General features: G+C 34.7%; 1 protein-coding gene across 4 annotated transcripts in view; it reads left to right on the top strand.

The window, feature by feature from the left end:
- Positions 1-13,021, top strand: part of LOC121429567 (band 3 anion transport protein-like) — a 34,093-nt gene extending 21,072 nt beyond the window's left edge. For 3 of the 4 annotated variants that reach the window (XM_041626657.1, XM_041626675.1, XM_041626666.1), the window contains exons 9-24: positions 226-361; positions 1,892-1,978; positions 3,487-3,568; positions 3,889-4,290; positions 4,590-4,803; positions 6,486-6,689; positions 7,186-7,334; positions 7,567-7,761; positions 8,411-8,567; positions 8,706-8,848; positions 9,230-9,319; positions 9,846-10,012; positions 10,508-10,761; positions 11,158-11,327; positions 11,979-12,149; positions 12,646-13,021. In XM_041626657.1, the coding sequence (XP_041482591.1) occupies positions 226-361; positions 1,892-1,978; positions 3,487-3,568; positions 3,889-4,290; positions 4,590-4,803; positions 6,486-6,689; positions 7,186-7,334; positions 7,567-7,761; positions 8,411-8,567; positions 8,706-8,848; positions 9,230-9,319; positions 9,846-10,012; positions 10,508-10,761; positions 11,158-11,327; positions 11,979-12,149; positions 12,646-12,717 (2,693 nt within the window). In that variant the 3' untranslated portion in view covers positions 12,718-13,021. The remainder of the gene's footprint in view (positions 1-225; positions 362-1,891; positions 1,979-3,486; positions 3,569-3,888; positions 4,291-4,589; positions 4,804-6,485; positions 6,690-7,185; positions 7,335-7,566; positions 7,762-8,410; positions 8,568-8,705; positions 8,849-9,229; positions 9,320-9,845; positions 10,013-10,507; positions 10,762-11,157; positions 11,328-11,978; positions 12,150-12,645) is intronic. The other variant, XM_041626684.1, reaches the window with a different exon arrangement.
- Positions 13,022-21,150: the final 8,129 nt, after the last annotated feature.

Here is a 21,150-nt window from a genome sequence, read left to right as displayed (position 1 = left end):
TGTCAATTATGATGAGGATTAAATCCTACCATTTGAAATGCAACACATTGTTGGCAAGTGATATAGCATAATTTGCAGTCTCTCCATTGGTTTGTTGCAAGGTAACTAAATGATTAAAATAAAAAAAAGTCATTTTATTACCTGGTCATAGTGCTTTCCATTTCAAGATACTAAATTTTACTAAGATATGATTTTGAACCCATTTCCTTTTGTTTTAAATTCCAGCCACTGCCTTGTTTGATTTGGAAGAGACCAATCTCTCAACAATCTTTCATCGTATCGTTGACACCATGATCAACGCTGGTCAGATCAAAGAAGAGAATAGAGGAGATATCATGAGAGCACTCTTACTCAAACACAAGTAAGTTGATAGAGATAACATTTTATGAGCAACATGGGATACAATTTACTTCATTTTCATCAAAATATTACATACTGATCATTCATATCAAATACCCATAGATGACTTAAGGTCTGGTCACACCGCCGTTGTTGGAGCGGTCATGGAGCGGAGAGAAAAAAATCATCACTGCTCTCTACCGTTCACCATTTTCGATTGTGTTTTTTTTTGTTTTCGATTTTTGTTTTCGATATTTTCCCCAATTTTGTGAGCGAAATTCGACCCCCTCTCCCTACTGCTCCACGACCGCTCCAACAGCGCTCGGGCGGTGTGACCAGGCCTTTATATTCTGTATCCATGTGGTGTTGATATTTGAATTTGTCAAAGTATGTTACTCTCATTAAAAAATAAAAAAACTAAGTAACATGTACCATAAATGCACCAAACGACCTTGCATATTGTTCAGAATATACTAGCATCACAAGTGAAAAATGTGCCCAATAGATTCTCCTGAGGATGCTTTCATAGTGTGAAAATGTTGGCATGTATCTTGCAAGTAATGAAAACAAAACATTGCAGTGCTGTGATGCATTATCAAATCATTAGTGATGTTGTGTAGTGTGCTGTTTATTATGGAACCTGATCAGCATTCTAGTTCACGTATAAATCCTCATTGTTTTCATTGAAATGCTGATGTTTGAAGGATACTTCACATTTTGCACAATACATGCAGAATTGTATAAACAGCATATTTCTCTTTTAATGTGTATTTTATTTGATATTTTGAAGAGTTCTGTTCAATTTTCAAATACTATTTCTGAAAGCTTTTCACCCCAATGTTATCAGTTTTGCATGCCTGTTTGCATTTGATGTTGAAATTTTCAATCAAATTTGGTGTTGGTCATGTTTTATGTTTCATAAAATGATTTGTTTTCAATGGAGTTCTTTTTGATATTTATGGATTTGCTTGTAAACATAACATTCAACATGGTTTGATAAAACTCTATGCATATACCCCCCCCCCAAAAAAAAAATCCCACCTTCATGAATTGCAAATAGTACTTTTATGAAGAAGCTTGGTATTTCCCAAACCTTGTTTTGCAATTACATAAATACACACACAAGCTTAGGATTTCACAAATCCCAAAGATATTTGTGGATAGAGCATCACTCTAAAAACACCAAGTACATCTTCTTCAATATTTTGCTTCATTTTCACCTCACAAATTAAAATGAGATAAATTCAGAGTAATGCATTGAATCATTCAAGCATCTAATCAGAATGATATTAAAGAACCACATAATAGCAGCAAATTAATCAAAAGAGAAAGTTATATTAAAAAAGAAAATCTCAAATCACTTTTAAAAAATCCTTGCTTATTTCCCTTTAAAGTTAAACTTCCATGTTGCTAAGATAAATATGCTTCATACTATGATAAAGTGAAAAGCTTACCCCTCTTGACTCCTTACACACCATGGATATCATAAACTATATATATGCCAATAAAAATATTAGTCATCACCAACATAATACCTCCATCATAAATCTAGGCACGTGAATGATGGTGGCAACCACAATATTCTACGCAACTTCTCTACCATCTCCCTTGGTTCCATGGATGACAAGAAGGGTGAAAGGTATTCTAAAGATGAAATCATCTATTATGTCATTGTTTGTTTGCATGGATGTTTGTTTCTGTTTCTATGTTTTCCCACTTCCCAGTCATTAATTTATTATGTTCTGCTCTGGAAAAGCATTTTGCTACGGCTTTCTCTCCTTTATAATATGTGGTTATAGTAATGATGACAATAATGATAATGATAGTGATAATGATAATGATAATATAATTATATAGGATTTGTATTGCGCAAATATCCACCTTTGCTAGGTGCTCAAGGCACTCCTATATTACCCTGGTTAAGCTAGTCTACCGATTCTGGTGCGCACAGCTTTTTGAGGAATTACTTCTTGCCGGTACACTTACCTCACCTGGGTTGAGTGCAGCACAGTGTAGATAAATTTCTTGCTGAAGGAAAGCACGCCATGGCTAGGATTCAAACTCACAACCCTCTGTTTGAAAGGAGAGAGTCAGAACCACGTCGCGCCCACATGGTTGAGACTGCTGCAATGAATACAAGAGAGGGGGAAAAGTTGGTTCAAATCAGATGGAATGATTTTCCAGAGCAGATCTACTGTCTGATATAATAATTTTCCCAAAATTTTGTTTTCATCAATAACCATGCATGTGTGGCTTATCAACAGTTACATGCAATCATATGAATTCTTGAGAATGTAGCAATACATTCAGATGCTCAAGATACTAACCATCACACAATCCCCTAAGGAATATAACGTGTCAATATTTAATGATAAGCAATACCATGATAAAGGTCACAAATCCAAAAATTCCCCATAAACCATATTTACATTCATAGTTATATGAACATTCTCCATCCCCCCCCCTCTTTTACCCATAGTATCCCTTCCTGTTTGTACATTCCACATTTCATTTGTTTCCCTTACTACGACTATAGTATACAGTGCTGATCAAAATTTAGTGAACCCCACACCAAAATGAACATATTTAACATGTTCAAGTTCTACCATGTTTTAGACATTTAATTGTGATAAAATATTAGATTCAGTGAAGTATGTTTCTCCAGGCTCACCGAACATTGATGTGTTGTTGACATACAACACTCAGTAAAGTATGGAGGAATGCATTTTGTGGTGGGGTTCATTAACTTTTGAGTACAACCTTATTCATAAAATGTATTTTTTTTTTCTGAAGATGTCTTTTTATGCACCTAACATACATGCATACATTTTCATCCTATTATCTAAGCAATATATATATATTTCAGATTCAATAATTTGCACATGATAATTTGTAACCAATTCTCATGTATTATTTGCTAAAGGAAAATCATCTCTGTTAATTACACTTTCATTTTGTATTTTGAGACAATGGGCTGGTCCAAAGTTAGTCCTATGTGACTTTTAAGATGTTATTAAAATCTACTACATAAATCCTTACAATTCAGAACTATTACATAATCAAATACAGTGATAAATGTATCAATTTGTGCATATCCATAGATATGATTGTAATCTCATAATTATTATATTATTTGATCACACATAGGCATGAGAAACATCATCACCACCACTCTGGTATCTTTAAGAACCTGTCTTCAATCAGCCTTACTGGACACGGTCAAACAAAGGTATTGAAAAGATTTTGACAATGTTTTTTTTTATTATTATTCCAGCTGTACTAATGTACATCACAACTATTACAGCATCAATCAATGATCTGAAGAGCATGATTATTAGACCTAGATCTCTAGAAGTAGGTTTTTGCTGGTAAAATGTTAGCAGTATTCAAATAGTTTAATGATTTAGGTGATCGTTTATTTAAAAATTTCATAACTTTCTCATTAGTTTGATCTGATGCGATCTAATCAAGCCGAATGTTCATAAGCACAAGCTTGTCTCTGTCCTGTCCTAAAGTCTCTTATTGATTTTTATCCTACCTCTACTGCAGCCGGAATCTGAAGTACGTATTCCCATGATCAGCATTGATGGCAAACCTAATACAAATGGCATGCCTAATGACAACCAGAATGCATCGTCCGGTGGATTCAACACCACACCCTCTTCAACCTCTCTCATGAAACTCGCCCATAAACTGGACAACAACAGGATTGAAGGCATCATGCGTAAGATCCCACAGGATGCAGAAGTAACCTCTGCCTTGGTAGGTGAGGTGGACTTCCTCCAGACCCCAGCTGTCTCATTTGTACGTCTTGCAGAAGGTGCTATCCTAGATAACTTCTCTGAAGTACCCATCCCTGTCAGGTTCCTCTTTGTCATGCTGGTACCAACCGATTCTGACATCAACTACCATGAACTTGGAAGATCTTTCTCCACGCTCATGTCCAATGATGTAAGTCTCATTTTGTCTCGGTACATGGTTGTGCATTTCAAAATTAAGCTCATTTGTTGTTGTCAAATAAAACTTTCTTTTCTTTATAGCAGTTAATGAAATTATATTGTAATGATCAATATAACAGTATCAGGTAGTGTTGGATATACTGAATTTGATTGATGAACAGGCGATTGTGTGAAAAATAAGTACATTATCAGATCATTCTACTCTGTTCGTAAATTCAAAAGTGAAGACCATTTTACAGATGATAGAATCCCATAAAATGATTAACATGAAAGCATATGATATCCCTACAGCACTTCCATGAGACTGCATACCGTGCTGAATCAATGAGGGATCTACTAACAGCCATGAACACTTTCATTGATCACACCATTGTACTACCACCCGGTGACTGGGATAGGGAACTTCTTCTACCAGTACTACGGATGCAGAATGAGAAGATGAAGAAGTTGAGAGCTGAATCGATGGAAGATGATTATGATGGGGACTTGACGGTCGTTGATATCAGTAAGTATTCTTGGATTTATGATGAAGAGTACCCTTATTATTTTTTTTATTAATTAATACATTAATCTAATTTGTCTGTGTAGTGTTTTATGCCTTTGAAAGCAGTGACGTGATACAGAGCCTGAAGTGTTAGTAATAACCTTCTGATTACACTGTCCAGATTTCTTTTCATACCATTACTGCTGGTCATGGCCTACTTAACATTTTCTGATTAATACGGTTTTCCTTCATTTAAATGCCTATATTTCTGGGAAATCTGTAATTCTGATGTTCTACCAAGAGCCATCAATGGTGCAGACAAAGAATCATCAAACTATGACATTGACATATTTCTTGATCTCTTGTGTCACATGAAATTTCACTTTGCAAACACATAGAGCTACCTGTTCCCACTAACTTGCAAACATGTAAGTTCTGTCACATTAACTCTCCTACCTGTTGTATACATGTATATATATATCTACTCTGAAATTATATAGTCTTTGACCTTTCTGTCCTTTCGTGCTTTTCTTAGCTATTATTTATTTAGCATTTTTTGTTTTGGTCGACGTTTAAGCCACCCTGGATTGTTACCTACTTTAGTTTATTCATGTGACCTCTTCCATCTTAACCTTTGGTTGATATTCTGTATTTTAGACTTTTCAGTTGGTAAAATTGAGATATAGGTGCAAGATGGAGCTTTCTTATCATATACTAAGCTTAAATGTGCATATCAATGTAGTGATGTCACAGTCTATATTTACAGATAAGAATTTCTTGCATCTTGCATGTAATAATGGGTTAGAGTTGAGGGCTTGTATTATATGTAATCAAACATATTTGCAGTCCAAAACTCTTCTACACTGTTTGGATATGTTTAGAGCCCGTTTCTATTGGATGAATGGCTGTGAAACCATATTTACTCTTTATGGAATGTTCATTTTTTTAAACAGTTAAACAGTGATTCTCCCGTTACTGTTTTAATGTATGTACACCCTGACCTAGCATCAAATTGTTCTTCATATGTTTGTCATATAGTGAAATCATTATTTGGTAGAAATCACTTTTTTTCATGCCTGATCAGTCTAAGAATGAATGTTGTATACCGGTACCATCTGTGTCTTATTCTATCTTTATAGGATGTTAATATTATACATGATCTTTTTTTAAAGAAATGTAGTATTATCAATCAAAATAATTTTGTATTCTGTTTCCAGATAACTTCCCTACCTCCCCTATTTCTGTCCCTAATAGTGGATTCCCTTTTGTATACATGTATACACGTTCTGCTCCCCTTCAGTTACCAACTGTCCCATTCTTTTCTACCTTTCTATTGCACATACTGATTACCTTGTACTCCACTCATTAGTTAGATAATATTTAATAGACTCAAGTGGAATACAGTATTTCAAAATATTGGACATGTTAGGGCCAATATTGCATGACTCGATGGTGAATGCAGTTTTTGTATTTTTTCCTCTTGTATTTGAGTTAGTATGATAACTATCAACTTTAATAATGATCATCATTCATTAACTGTGCAACATGGTACGATGTGGGCCTATGGAGAATTTGTCAGATTTTGGCGTTTGCAATAAGCTCTAATTATGATCGTGGATATACTCCAAACAAAATATGCATTTTGTATGCACTGCTGCTATGCCCTATACAGATTTATAATGTCGAGTCATTTTCTTTACCAGCTTCCAAGAAACGTTACCCAAGGTTCCCTGATCCTCTGAAGAGGACAGGTAAGATCTTTGGAGGTTTGATCAATGATGTCAGACGTCGTTATCCTCACTATTGGTCTGATATCAAGGATGCATTCAACCTTCAGTGTATCGCTGCTTTCTTCTTTATCTTCTTCGCTGCCCTTTCTCCAGCCATCACTTTTGGAGGTTTGTTAGGTGAGAAGCATCTTTTAATTTCATGAAATCATAATATATTCTTTCAATGAAGGAGGAATGTCAGTTCTCACCCCTTCAGCTTCATGTCATATAAGTGATGCTGCCTTGTGAACAGAGCTACTCATATAATATTGTCAGACTCACTGATCAATTCTGTTTTGTATGACTTGGTTATGTATTAATATTTCTTTAGATTGAAATATATAATAATGCTCAAATATAGAATACTGAAGAACTTTCTGGGATGTAGTCAAATAAACATGCTCTGAATGCATCCTCTTATATCTACATATATTTGCTTCTTTCCCTGGGGACACCAATCATTTCTTGTGCCATTCCATTATCCATTAATTAAAAACATGAAATTACTATATTTAGTTGAACATGCTATGATAATTATGGATTATTTTTTTCTTAAAGGATGGACTCATTGAAATTCCAAATGGTCATTATCTTGAAATTTAATGTACTTCCAAATGTTTATTTTTTCCTTTAGCTGACAAGACAGAGAACTGGGTTGGTGTATCTGAGACCATCATTGCCACAGCAATCAATGGATGTATCTTTGCTTTGTTCTCTGCTCAGCCATTGACTATCGTTGGTGTGACTGGCCCTATTCTTGTCTTTGAAGAAAACCTGTATTCGGTGAGTTTGAAACTATGTCATAATATTCTGATAAGAACTTGAAACTGTCTTCATCGTATTACTGTTGTGTAATAAAAGGATTGTCAGGGTTTTTTTCACAAAGTAAAATGTATTTTGCCATTTTATCCTCATCGGCATCAAATTTTCATCATTATTTTTTAGGTTTGCTGAATTACTTGATAAGAATATACATTTAATTTACTATATTTTTTATCTTTTCTTACCAAAATAGTTCTGTAGTGACCGCAACATTGAGTACCTACCATTCCGTGTTTGGGTCGGTATCTGGCTCTTCGTCATCATCACTGTCATGGTTGCATTCGAAGGGAGTGTTCTGGTTCAATACTTCACACGCTTTACTGAAGAGATCTTTGCGTTCCTCATCGGTCTCATCTTTATCTATGAAGTGTTTGCCAAGCTGTATAAGGTGAGTCTTTAGACACATATTCATATATTATATTTTCTGTTAAACTGAAACAGACAGTAAGCATGCCTTAAGGATTTCTACACAATGGCCACACCATCAACACTGAGTATAGAGAAGAATTCAATGAAATATCACAGATAATATTCTATTTCAATCTTTTGATACAGCCAACAAAGTGTGAAAATTCATATGGTAGACTGGACTGGAATATCGAGATTCTCTAAATATGTCTCATTGTATCAAGAGCACATACTCTTTTGTCTAAATATGCTTTTTAGCATTCCCTGTTCATATCAATGTTCTTCAAAGGAAAGATGTTGACTTTGTATGTTCTTCCAAGTTTTGTTTCCTTGCTTGCAAAATGAAGAAAATTCTGTTACCTAAATGTAATTAATGCCGTTGGACCTTGAATAAGATGTTATTCCTTTCACCAGATTATCACAGTTTCTAAACCCATACTTGAACAAGCCTCAATCTTGAAATAAAAAAAGGAATAGATTATAGTGTTCCTCACTTAATTTGTGAAAATTTTCAAAACAAAAATATGATTTCTAAATAGATCATTTTAACATGTCACATATCAACGCTGTCAACATTATTTTATCATTATTCATGAGATGATTGTACTGGTTTGATTACTCCTCCTCAGATCTTCAAAGCCCATCCTCTCCTGGAAGACTACTGTTTTATCCCTGGTACTGATGAATTTATGAACTATACCGAGGTCTGGACCAATTCTTATACAGAATACACCAATGAGAATGGAACTGTCCTCTATAATCTTTCTGCTCCTGGCAACATAACAGGTAAATGATTATAAGAATATTATTCTTAACTGCAAAATATGTCATTGATAGTATGAAGAATTTGCAATTGATATTTACCTAGCACATTATTACTATGATTTGTTTTGATGCTATCAATATTTCATATCATTTATTTAGGTATGGGTGATTGTGCTTCAAGCAAGAAGGTGATTGAGGGTCAACCAAACACTGCTCTCCTCTCTACCATTCTAACCCTTGGAACATTCTTCTTGGCTTTCTTCCTTCGTAAATTCAGACAGGGACGTTTCCTCGGGAGGAGTGTAAGTGATCACAGTTTCCTACTCTTCTCTTTTATTCAGCATTTTCTACTTGATGTATTTTGTTTGTGTGATTGTATTACAAAATTTCGAAGAAAAAAATGAGAGAAAGGAAAAGATAAAAAAACGTAAGAAATTTTTTTTTGTGTCTTTCTGTTTATTAGATGAGTTAAGAGTATGATTTCTTTTGTAATTTAAATGCATACATAATCTATCAGTACTCATGCTGTTAAAATGTTCATCTAAATTGAGTAGGGTATTTTTGCTTTGCGGAGTGAATGTGATATTTGAAATTATCTTTATATTGTTATTGGTATATTTTTTTTTCCAGGCAAGTTGATGTTATATTAATAAAATTGGAAAATAATCTGTCTTTTTTTCCAGGCAAGAAAAATGATTGGTGACTTTGGAATTCCCATTTCTATTCTGGTCTTTGTGATGGTTGACTTCTTTGTCAAGCCTACATACACACAGGTACAAATGAAGTTTGAAAATGTCAGCTAAGTCGTATAAAAGAGCAAGTTCTTTCTACTTGTTCATGATCAGTAGTTCATGACAGCACATCATTTCAGCCATTTCAGTTTGGTTTGGAGATAAGTGTCTGTATGATAATTTAGATGTTTACATATCATATGATTGTAGAATTAACTATATCATTCCAATTGAGACTAGTCCTGAAAAGAAATATAAATTGGTTTGTAGAAAAGAGGCCAGCAGACAAGAATTCTTTTTGAAGCTAATCTAAACAAAGATGCAGTCAAACGAGTGCATGGCTAGCATATTAGAATGCAACAATTATCTGTCACCATTAGCTTTTGTTCTGCTTGTAACATTTTAGGACAGTAATCAAGTTAGGATTGGACTTCGCAATTGAGCTTTTAGTTAGAAATGTCATTTTCACCCACACTTTGAAAACTGCTTTATGCATATATTAATCAGTTGTTTGAGACCACATTCCCTCAAGCATACAATTTAGTGTGATCCCTTTCTTATCTTGTAGAAACTTGATGTTCCTGATGGTCTGAAGCCATCTGATGTCTGCAAACGTGGTTGGTTTGTTAACCCTCTTGGTATTAACAAGCCTCTTGGTATCGGTCTAATGTTTGCTGCTTGCATCCCCGCTCTTCTTGCTTTCATCCTTATGTACATGGAAACACTCATCACTGGGTATGTTTACCAAGTCATTGTTCTTTTCCTATTTTTTATGATTTGTTTTCTTTTGGCAAACCAGACACTCTTGGTAAATTCCTTTCATCGATTTTATGATGGGGTGTACAAAAAATAAACTTGCAATTGCATTTATTTTATTATTCTCATATATAGGGTTACGTTTTTCCCAAAAGAAATTTTTATGGCTTTACTATAATATGAGTTGACTAACTAATTAAGTGGATCTAGGCTCTTATGAACCAATAAAGTGGATCTAAGCTCTTTTTGTGATTTTTTTTAAATGTCTTACTAGCCCTTATATAAACATCACATATGATATGTCCTCACTATCTTGATAATACAATTTCACTCATGTTTTAATACCTGCAATTGCAAGATTTTTTGAGGCATTCATTGGAATGTATCATACATAGATGAAATTATTCTCATTGATGCCTGTAATACTTTGTAAAGGGTAACAATGCTGACATAAACTCATCATTTTGTTTGCAGACTGATCATTAATAAGAAGGATAACAAGATGAAGAAGGGTTCTGGATACCATTTGGACACCTTCCTCATTGGTTGTATGGCTGTTTGGAATGGTCTGCTAGGATTACCTCTGGTATGGGCTGCTACTGTCAGGTCAGTCACCCACATTGGGGCTCTCTCTGTCTTCAGCAAGTCACATGCTCCAGGAGAAAAACCAAAGCTTATTAAAGTCCTGGAACAGAGGCTCACCGCTCTATTCATCCACGTTGTTATTGGTAAGTATGCTCTTGATGCTAGATGAATGGAAGGATATATTAGGTAGTTAATATGGAAGTTCAACTTCTAGAAATTTGTGACTGTTGCGTTAAAGGCATAGTGGTAGCACAATCATGTAAATTGGATCCCCCTTTTAAATGTTCTTTTGAGATATGTCATTGAAATATGTCCAGTGATATGCAGTGGGGCTTGTTTTGTCTTGAATAAAACGCTAATTTGTGTAGTTTTTTCGCAGTATAATGTGTGTCTAATATGAAATTTTGAAAATAATTACAAAAACTTCAAGCAGTGGACAGATGCTGCTTTATGGATAACCATTTAGACCTACTGCACCTTTGTTGAGGATATTGATATGCTTGTACTTGAATACTTGTTTCTCTTTGGCATCCATACAGGTGCATCCATTGCCATCTCTCCCCTCCTTCGTCAAGTTCCTCTAGCTGTTCTCTTTGGTGTGTTCCTCTACATGGGTGTTACCTCACTCAATGGTATCCAGATGGTTGAGCGAGCCAGTCTTCTATTCATGCCTGTCAAACATCATCCAGATACACGCTATGTTAGGGAGGTAGGTACCCATCACAGTCCTTGTTTTGTCAAACACTTCATTGATTGCTCCTTGCCAAGCAGATTAATTGTTTTAAGAAAATGGGTGGAGATTCATATTGCATTGTTTATGAGGTGAGGTAGAGAGGAAACTAGTGTATGCTTGTTGGATTGATCCATCAGACGCATTCTTTGATCGTTGTGAGAACGGAAATGGATGGACGACAAAACAAGTTATTGACTCAGCAATGGAACGGAAGTGATGCATATTAGGGAAGTTGTTAAGCACACATTTCATTTAATTTCGAAGAAAGAACACAAATGATTGGATAGGGGGTGCTTAAGGACCAGATCATTAATTTGAGGAGAAAGAGATTGCAAAAGTGAATTTGGATTTGGTTCAGTAAGTGATAAAATAGTGATTAATTTTGTTCACCAGCGGAAAACTTAGTTTCAAAATGTAGTATGGCGTTTTCATAAGTTATATGAATACTATGAATAAAATATGTCTGTAACATAGAAATTAAAGTTAATTTTGATAAGTTTTTTTCATTAAGTATTTACAAAAAGTTACTTCAGTTAGGCTCATTTGTGAACCAACATCATATGAGTTTTGAATGTAGATGCGTTTTATCATAAAGCAACTCAAATGTCCATTCCTCTCTCAACCCAGGTTCGTACATGGAGGATGCATGTCTTTACTATCATCCAGCTATCATGTCTAGCCATCCTTTGGATCATCAAACTCACCCCGGCTGCCCTCGCTTTCTCATTCTTCCTCATCCTCCTTGTTCCTATACGCAGTCAATTGAAGAGGATCTTTACTAAGCAGGAATTAGATGCGGTATGTATATTTTTTTGGCCTATATCTTCGCCTGAACCCTGTGTTGTATTCAGAAAGGATTCTTGTATGGAGTATATCATATGCTTAAAAATGTATCTTGTAACACTCCTTGTTTGTTGAATGGATTTCACATGTGATAGTGTCCTTCACTAGATTACCTATCTCACTTCTAGGATAGCAAACTTGATAGGAATTGATTTTTATTACCAGTGTAATAACAAAATTGCATGAACTTTCACTTCAAAGTAAAACATTAAGTACTAAAACCATGTAGATAATAAATATGGTATACATTCACTTCATTTGGGTCAAGTGCGGAATGGATGAATACCAAATAATATCAATGTTTTGTGTGTTTGGGTATCAATAGCCAAAGGTGTTTGTGGGGGGGTATAAAATGCCAAATGATATCATAGTGTATATATCAAATGCAACATAATGTTTCTTAATGAATGATATATTTACAGATTTTGTTTTCATCCTTTCTTCTCAACAGCTTGACAGTGAAGAGGTAGATGCTAATGATGATGAAGATGATGAGTATCAGACCGTTCACATGCCTCAGTAGAGGTCAAAGGTTATTTGAGGATCCATCGAAAAGCATATTGAAATTTTGCTGCCATTAACAGTACATAATATATCCTTCCATGGGATTTTTTATTAAGAAATAAATGCCATTGACCATTGTAAATCAGATGTTAAAGATTCAGAGGTCGTGTGAGGTTTAAAGGTCATACTAACCTTAGTAACATCATTTGTAAGCAGCTGGTGTATCAAGATAGATTTGTGTTATCAAGAGCTTCATGTCTACAACTGCCTTCTAGTCTTTTCCATGAAGAAGATATTTTGATTGTTTGAGGATTTATAATGTTAAAAATTTTGAGAAAATGAATGTTTGCTTGAGATGAATCAATGAAGTTGTGATGATTATGATCGCATGGAGGATATATTCTCAAGGACTTTAATGTATATGAATAAATTAACAATTTATGAAACAGTATTTTTAATCTTTTTAATAATTACATCAAAATATGCCGTCCAACAGTCTTCAAGGACATATAAGCTGTTACAAATTAACTTAATAATGTATGTATCTTAAATTTATGATTTTTAAGGGCATATTCATGGCATTTAGTAAAATGTAGTCAGAGATGCCAAGTTCAATGACCAGCTGTGCGTGAGATTTTCTGTGAATCTGAGTGAGATTACAGACATTGTGTACAATATATATGGGGATAGGCTGTGATAGTTGCGTGAGACAGAGATTTGAGGGGGTGAACAAGAGTCCAAAATGCTTGAGTCTCACGCATAATTCGTGAGACTTGGTAGCTCTGTGTAGTATATGATGTGCTGGTACCTTGTACAAAGAAAGATATCTCTTCATCTTGTCATAAAACATAGCAAACCACCAAATGAATACATTGTAGGTGTATGTAGTACATATGATTTCTTGGCAGTATTGTTTGTGAAAAATTGATATCTGTTTCACATCACATTTCAACCAAATAATTGTGCAAGAAAACCCCAAAAATCCAATCATCTACCATTATCAAAACAGGGTCTTACAAACCATTTTATTACGGAAGGGAAGCCATATCCATGCAGCATTTCACGTTTGCAGATATCACTTTGCTTGACCATACTATCTATTGAGAGACAAAGAGATATAATTCTCTTTTGATTTGGTTTATCACCTTATTGGTGCCAAAGGGAGGATATGTATTGTGTGAGTCTAGACCATCCGGATAAAATTACCCTATGATAAGTCTACAGACCATCACACCTAAATACTGATTGGTATAAGCCTGTAGATTTTGTTACAGTTTATAGAAGCACAATCTGAGTCAATAAGACTTGTCCAACAGAATTGTTTCATTTTGAAATTCATGTTTGATTACATATCAAGCTGCATTTCAGTGTTTTTATATTCTCGCACAAACCCCTACAATCAGGCTTTGATAATAGTTAACATGATCTATGAATGCTTTGTAACAATTATGTATTATGAATAACTACTTTCCTTGTAAAAGCAAATGTGCATGAAGAACAGTATTATTCATAAATCTTCAACTCTTTCTTTTTAGTACTTCTTTTCTACTCAGTCATCAGTACTACTCAATTCAATTATTAAAATTAAAAGAGCATTAGGCTCGTACAGAGGCTAGTATAAATAAAGTAGAGTAAAATGTAACAAAATGTGGGTTTTTTCTGTGCATATTTTGTATTTTAAAAGTGATGAAATCATGCTTATGTAGCAAAGTAATCTTTCTCTAAACATTCACACTTTGAATGAAAATTTGCCGCAAATTTCTTTATTTGTTAAAACAATGATGACTTAGAAATATAAAGAAACCTTAATGATGTGGGAGCTATAATTCATTTTACTGGATTTTACAATCTCACCAGAATACTCATTAAGTGATGTTAAGATAAAACAAATAACTTACAGTGAGTGTATATATGTCATTGCTTGCTTTCTTTCTACTGAAATTACAATATTGTAGAAGCCTTTTCTCTAGAAAACTTTTTTTAAGTGTGAAATTTTGCAAATTTATAATTTGATTTGTGACAGTGTGTTTAAGTAGTATTTTTTGTTGATGAATATTTTCATTTCTTTTTTTTCTACAGACTCCCAATAAAACATTGTTCAAAAGGTGCTTTCATTGAATAAATTTATTTGATTTCATGTATATATAATTCAAATTATTTTTGTATCTATTAATTTACTGAAGTTTGTAAATTATATATTTATTTATATTTTACGCAACTATCTTTCACTTATTGTTTTCATTGTGAGTTGACCTAATAGTTTATGAACAATTAAAAAATGTTAGTCGCAAAATTTAAAATGCTTTAACACCTAGGTCTTAAAACTGAAATAGGGATTTGAATTGATGTCAATATACATAAAATTGAACAAACAGGACTGAATTAATATTTGCTGAAATTTCATTATTAGTATTACCTTTAATTATGTCAATATTTTATTTCATCACATAACCCCATTTTCTTTTCCAATATGTTTGTGGATTTATGTTTGTTGCACTACAATTTTTTTTTCATGCTACACTACATCATATTTGTGTTGAAATACTAAAGTAGGCCTGTACATACATGTATACACACTAAAAAAATATTTGCTAAAATTTGCATTGTGCCATTTACTGATTTTGTGTGTTTTAATTTTTTTTAGTTGACCTTGGAGGCATTTCATGATAGGACTTGTCGGATGTTTTATTCGACGAGTCCCATTTTATCCGACAGTTACCATAGTAACAGTGCCTCTCAGCCAATCAGAATCGAGGAAAATGTTGATGAAACGCTCCCCTGATTCACATGTCTTCAAACATTAGAAAACCATATGTATATATTTCAATGAAGTTTTTTTGAGGCTAAATGTGACATAGACACATACAGAGCATTTCTCAAATGAGACCATTTACATCATACATGTATCAACATGTATAATGGTCAGACATTCTGTCTGCCTTGAACTGCCATAATAGATAAGTTTGATAAATCCTTGTTTTTAGTAGACTATGGATCTTCGAAGGCATTTGGGATGTAAAATATTTTGATAGGATATAAAAGGGAATTTAAAAGAGGTATAATGGTTTGTGTGTGATAAAAACAGGATGCCAAATTAGATGAAGCATTGGTTGAATAGAACAGAATTTTAGATTAAATATAATCTAATTTATAAAAATGTACTACTCTATGATATTTATGTTAATAAGTGTATATAGGAGCTCTCATCTTGCTTTTCATGTTCATGGGAAAGTGAAGGAAATATTGTATTTCTGCAAAGATAATAAAAAATCTTTTAAAAATTGGAATTGGTTGTTTAGTAATGTAGAGTTTCTTTTGTTGGATGCCATCTTATTTTTTTCTAACTCTAATCACTCAGAATAATGTGCAACATTTTCTGGAAGAACAATCTAAAATATCCGCTTGATCTTTAATTATGTCTTTGTTGATACTATGCATACCTTTGAAATAATGAGATTCTATAGATGCTATTTTTGTATACTAAAGATTGTAATATTCTATATTTCATGTATTGATGCTAGCAGTATATTGTTTTGTTTACAAATTTAAATTGCTTGATCGGACTTTGGTTTGGGAAATTTCATAAATTGTTCGCAATAAAGGTGTTTGTATGTGCTATGTTTTTTTTTTGCACAAGATTATTAAATGAAATGGAAAATATTCAATGTGTTTCAGTATTAGTTTGTTGTAAAATAGTACAAGTTGAAATGTTGTTCATTAAAAAGATACACCAGGCAATATATGTTATAGTATATAGTCTGGATTCGCTGTCAGAAATTGCATTCATCATCAGGCTCTCTGATTAACCTGAAATTCTTGCTGCAGCTCTGATCCATCTACGTCATAATAGAAAAATGTTGGAAAATACATCAAGCACGTTCTTCATGCAATCGACGCATTATTAAACACTAGCGCATACATCAAATACCTGATTACGCAACTTTTAAGCATTGAGAGATGTCACCTTAGTGAATACAATGCTGCAATTGACAATACAGCGCAGATATGCTCACTGAGGTGACGTCAAAACCTAGAGTATAACAAATGCGACCCTTGCAGCTTTGGTCACGTGATGACGTATTGACCTATCACTGATTCTAATCTACATAAGCTATGTAATATGGAGCAAATATGATATAATGGCCCATTCTCTTAACAAACTAAAACTACTCATACTCAGGAACACCAGTAGTCCCCTTCTTTCTCTGGCCCTTAGCCCTCTGGAGAAGCCTACTGGTCCTGTTTGATGGGGGGGGGGTTGATGTGAATGATTTTAGCCAGATCCTTGAGAATCTTTCTCCTACTTCCTTTTTTCCCTTGCATTTCAAGCAGTTAAGTAGCTTGTAATTACAGTGCACATAGTTCCTGTGCTATATAAATTATTTTATTTTTTCGTGGTATATGATATTCCTCGTCACCAGTGGCAAATCAAGGGGGGGCACACCCAGTCTGTGCCCCCCCCCCCTTTGAGAAACACAGTAAATAGTGAACATTTGGAATGTAAAAATGATGTTCAGATACAAGTGTACCCCATTTTAGAGTCACAGCAAGTATTTGTTAAGGGAATATGTCCTTCATACTCAAGTGAGAACCTTTTTTCTTTGCTTGTCAATTTTACCTCGGTAAAATATCCCCCTCCCTCTTGGAAAATCCTGGATCCACCCCTGGGTAAAGCTACAACTTTTGCTGTTATTGTATTGAACAGGTAGACGGAGAGGAGTAGAAAAAAAACTAGTGAGATGAATGAAAGAAAGACAACAGGCAAGCATGTTGGGTGAGAGAGGGAGGGGAGGGAGTGTCAATGAATCTGTTAAAAATGGCCCATATATTTTTGGATCCTGTTGAATCATTTTGATCTGGAGTTATCCTTTTGAAATGTGTACACGAAGCTCTTAACTAAACATTTTTCTTACTACAGAAAAAAAAAGGATTGATGTGTACTGAATGATGCATATCCAACCTGATATTGATGTAAAATGTGTATGGTTCCACGAAATTTGCTCCAGCGACAATTGCTTGGTTGATAATCCCTCACACTAATGGAATTACCAACTTTAACTCTTGATTTAACACTGTACCTCAACTATAATATATTCTAAACCTTGCTTTAAGCCTAACTTAAAACCCCATTGCAACCCTTACCCTAACCATTTTAGCAGTGGCGTAACAGGCTGGGGGTGGGACAGGGGGCAAGCTGCCCCCTGGCGGATTTCACCGGGAAAATAAAAAACGGGCAAAAGAAAAAAGGGAGAAATAAAGAAATGGAAAGAAAGAAACAAATAAAGAAAGAAAGAAGAAAAAAAAGAAAGAAAAAGAGAAAAATGAAAAAAGGTAAGGAAAAGGGAAAAAAGTTACAGAAAGAAAGAACATAAAATGAGAAAAATTGAAGGAAAGAGGAAAAGGAACGAAAGAGCATTTAAGAAAGTACAAAATACCCTGTAATACTAATACATTAGCATGATTAAAAAGAAAGAAAAGAACTTAATAATACGAGCGGGCTGCCGGGAATTTAAAAATCTAAAGAACGGGAAGAAAGATGGCGTACATAAGCTTGCTAAGTTTTTTTTGCAATAATGGGGAATGATGGTCGAAATAAGCACAAAATTCCTTAGCCACGGGCTAGTTATAATTATATCCCCCTATGTCGATCATAACCCTATAAGTAAAGTTTTAAGCCTGCTAGATTTACCGTACAAAACCTTTCAATATTTACTTTGGCTAAATTGTCAAAGCTATTATAATGTAACACGCGGAAACTGATGCAGAAAGATGACACACGACACCATTCCTTGTGTTTCGGTTCGTTTAATATCGATGAGTCGTTATATACAAAATTCCACAATTTCCAAGTACAGGAACAAAAGATAAAGAAATTTTAAAAAAAACCCTGGCAATCTGGCCTAGAGGACCATATTTCCTCTCGTGATAGCCTCACCCGCTACACGAATGTCATGTCAAATACCTATAATTCTGACCCGAAAATGAAGAAGCCTCTCTGCCTGCCCCATGAATGGGGTGCAGTGCAGGAGTGACTTGGAGTAAAATCCTTTCTCCCTTTTATGCAGTTATCACTCTCCATTCACAGATGCTAAGCCTTGACCATAATGATCTACGTCATACAAGCTCATAGCTCTGGAATGTGATGTTTTGACCCAAAGACCATTCAGCATCACTCTTACCCAGAAAGAGTGAATCATACGTCTTTAAAAAGCATGAAGATTGATAAACATTTCTACTTTCTATTACTTCCTGTGCACTTCCTGTGAAGGCATCTATTACTTACAGACGAATTATTAAGAGTAATGAAAATATATGAATTTTCAATAAACAGTTCATTTTGACCTGTTACATACTCCCCTACTTAATTGAGTGACGTCCCGGCACTCACTATACCAAAATTATTACAAATTAAAGTCCTTCTTTAGATAACACTACCCAGAGATGCTTGTTCCCAGTTACAGAACAAATCAATTTACACTTAATCATGACATTAAAGATATAAAGCCAATAATCACCAAATACAGAATATGAAAATCTCGGCAATAACACGGTATTGGCGAACCCGCACCACTAATACGAACTTCCTGGTCTCGTGACGAGAATAAACACAGAAAACATATCTAGTGCAAAAACTCAACTGTTTCAGTTTTCAAGTACACTCCTTATTATGTAATACTAGTCTCATGTTGAGGTTCCTAGCATTAACATTCCAAGTGCTTCCTAACTGATCCTAACAGCTCCAGAGTTTATACCAACCAATTGTTTAGTTATCGACATAAACCTTCACAATCCATGTATCTCAACGAATAACAGACCATTATATAATTATAGCCAGTAAAATCAATCACTACAATGTCATCCTTAAACCTCCAAAAATATACCTACTTATACTTTAAGCCGATTCAAACTGTTAAAGAATTACAAGACAATAAACAAATAACAATTACTAGATGTTTCCCCAAATCTTAGCAATTTCAAATGGAACAATGGTTCACCAATATAACACACCGAAATATCTCATAACTTATGACTAATTTTCTCGACTACCACTGCATCCTTTCCGGCCTCGAAGGTTAACAGAAAAACAAAGGTAAAGAGAAAAACCTTACTGCCCCAATAGTCACTCCAGTATCCCTCTAATGCAATCCCGGTCTCAGATTGAGGTTCTCGAAATTAACATTGATACTTTATCCTGACTAAACCTAGCAGTACTCCTAGCCAAATCCCAGTTACAAATCAGAAAGATCAGCATATTACAATATGATAACCATTGTAACACACAGACACATAAAAGTAAAACACTTTCATCAACATGTGGGCTCCCCTACTTTTTCCAAAGTAGCCCTATAAAACTATCAAATACACATTCTGGATCAAGCAATTACCATTAATTCACGCCATAGCTTAATTAAACCGAATATTAATCAAGACCCAAAACAAAAATTAAAGAGTTAACAAACTTCAAGTATCAGACAAAGAAACGCCTCAACTATTCATTAGTTAATCATGTTTGCCAAACCCAGAGCTTACTCTGCACATACTTCCTCCTATCAACATATAAAATACTGGTGTCTCTGGCCTCCTACACCCCAATGTGTGGTTCCCATCCAACCAGCCAAAATTACATAAGAAAGGGGGCATGGACTGTTCCAAAACACAGCATTACCATGACAACACAAAATTAACCTTGAACAGTACTAAGTATTCCCTTGACCAAAGCCATTTGATCTGAAAACTCTTACAGGGTACCTCATAAAATACCTTCCCACTAGTATAAATCCCTATCAAATACATTGTAGCCTCATATTACTTTCAAACAAACTACATTTTGGCTACAACATTCACACCATGCACACACACAAATACATCTTAAAGCTACGTTCATATTTACAAATTTAAGATGTACAACAGACAGATGAGCTCCTCAGATTGTCAGGGTTTGAACATGGTTGTATCCAACGACGAACATCGACCCTGCTCGCAGCGCCACTTTGTAACACGCGGAAACTGATGCAGAAAGATGACACACGACACCATTCCTTGTGTTTCGGTTCGTTTAATATCGATGAGTCGTTATATACAAAATTCCACAATTTCCAAGTACAGGAACAAAAGATAAAGAAATTAAAAAAAAACCCCGGCAATCTGGCCTAGAGGACCATATTTCCTCTCGTGATAGCCTCACCCGCTACACGAATGTCATGTCAAATACCTATAATTCTGACCCGAAAATGAAGAAGCCTCTCTGCCTGCCCCATGAATGGGGTGCAGTGCAGGAGTGACTTGGAGTAAAATCCTTTCTCCCTTTTATGCAGTTATCACTCTCCATTCACAGATGCTAAGCCTTGACCATAATGATCTACGTCATACAAGCTCATAGCTCTGGAATGTGATGTTTTGACCCAAAGACCATTCAGCATCACTCTTACCCAGAAAGAGTGAATCATACGTC

This window comes from Lytechinus variegatus, chromosome 1 (assembly GCF_018143015.1).
Source record: "Lytechinus variegatus isolate NC3 chromosome 1, Lvar_3.0, whole genome shotgun sequence".
Classification (NCBI taxonomy): domain Eukaryota; kingdom Metazoa; phylum Echinodermata; class Echinoidea; order Temnopleuroida; family Toxopneustidae; genus Lytechinus; species Lytechinus variegatus.
The sequence above is the reverse complement of the archived record's forward strand: the minus strand, read 5'-3'. Positions and strand labels throughout refer to the sequence as shown.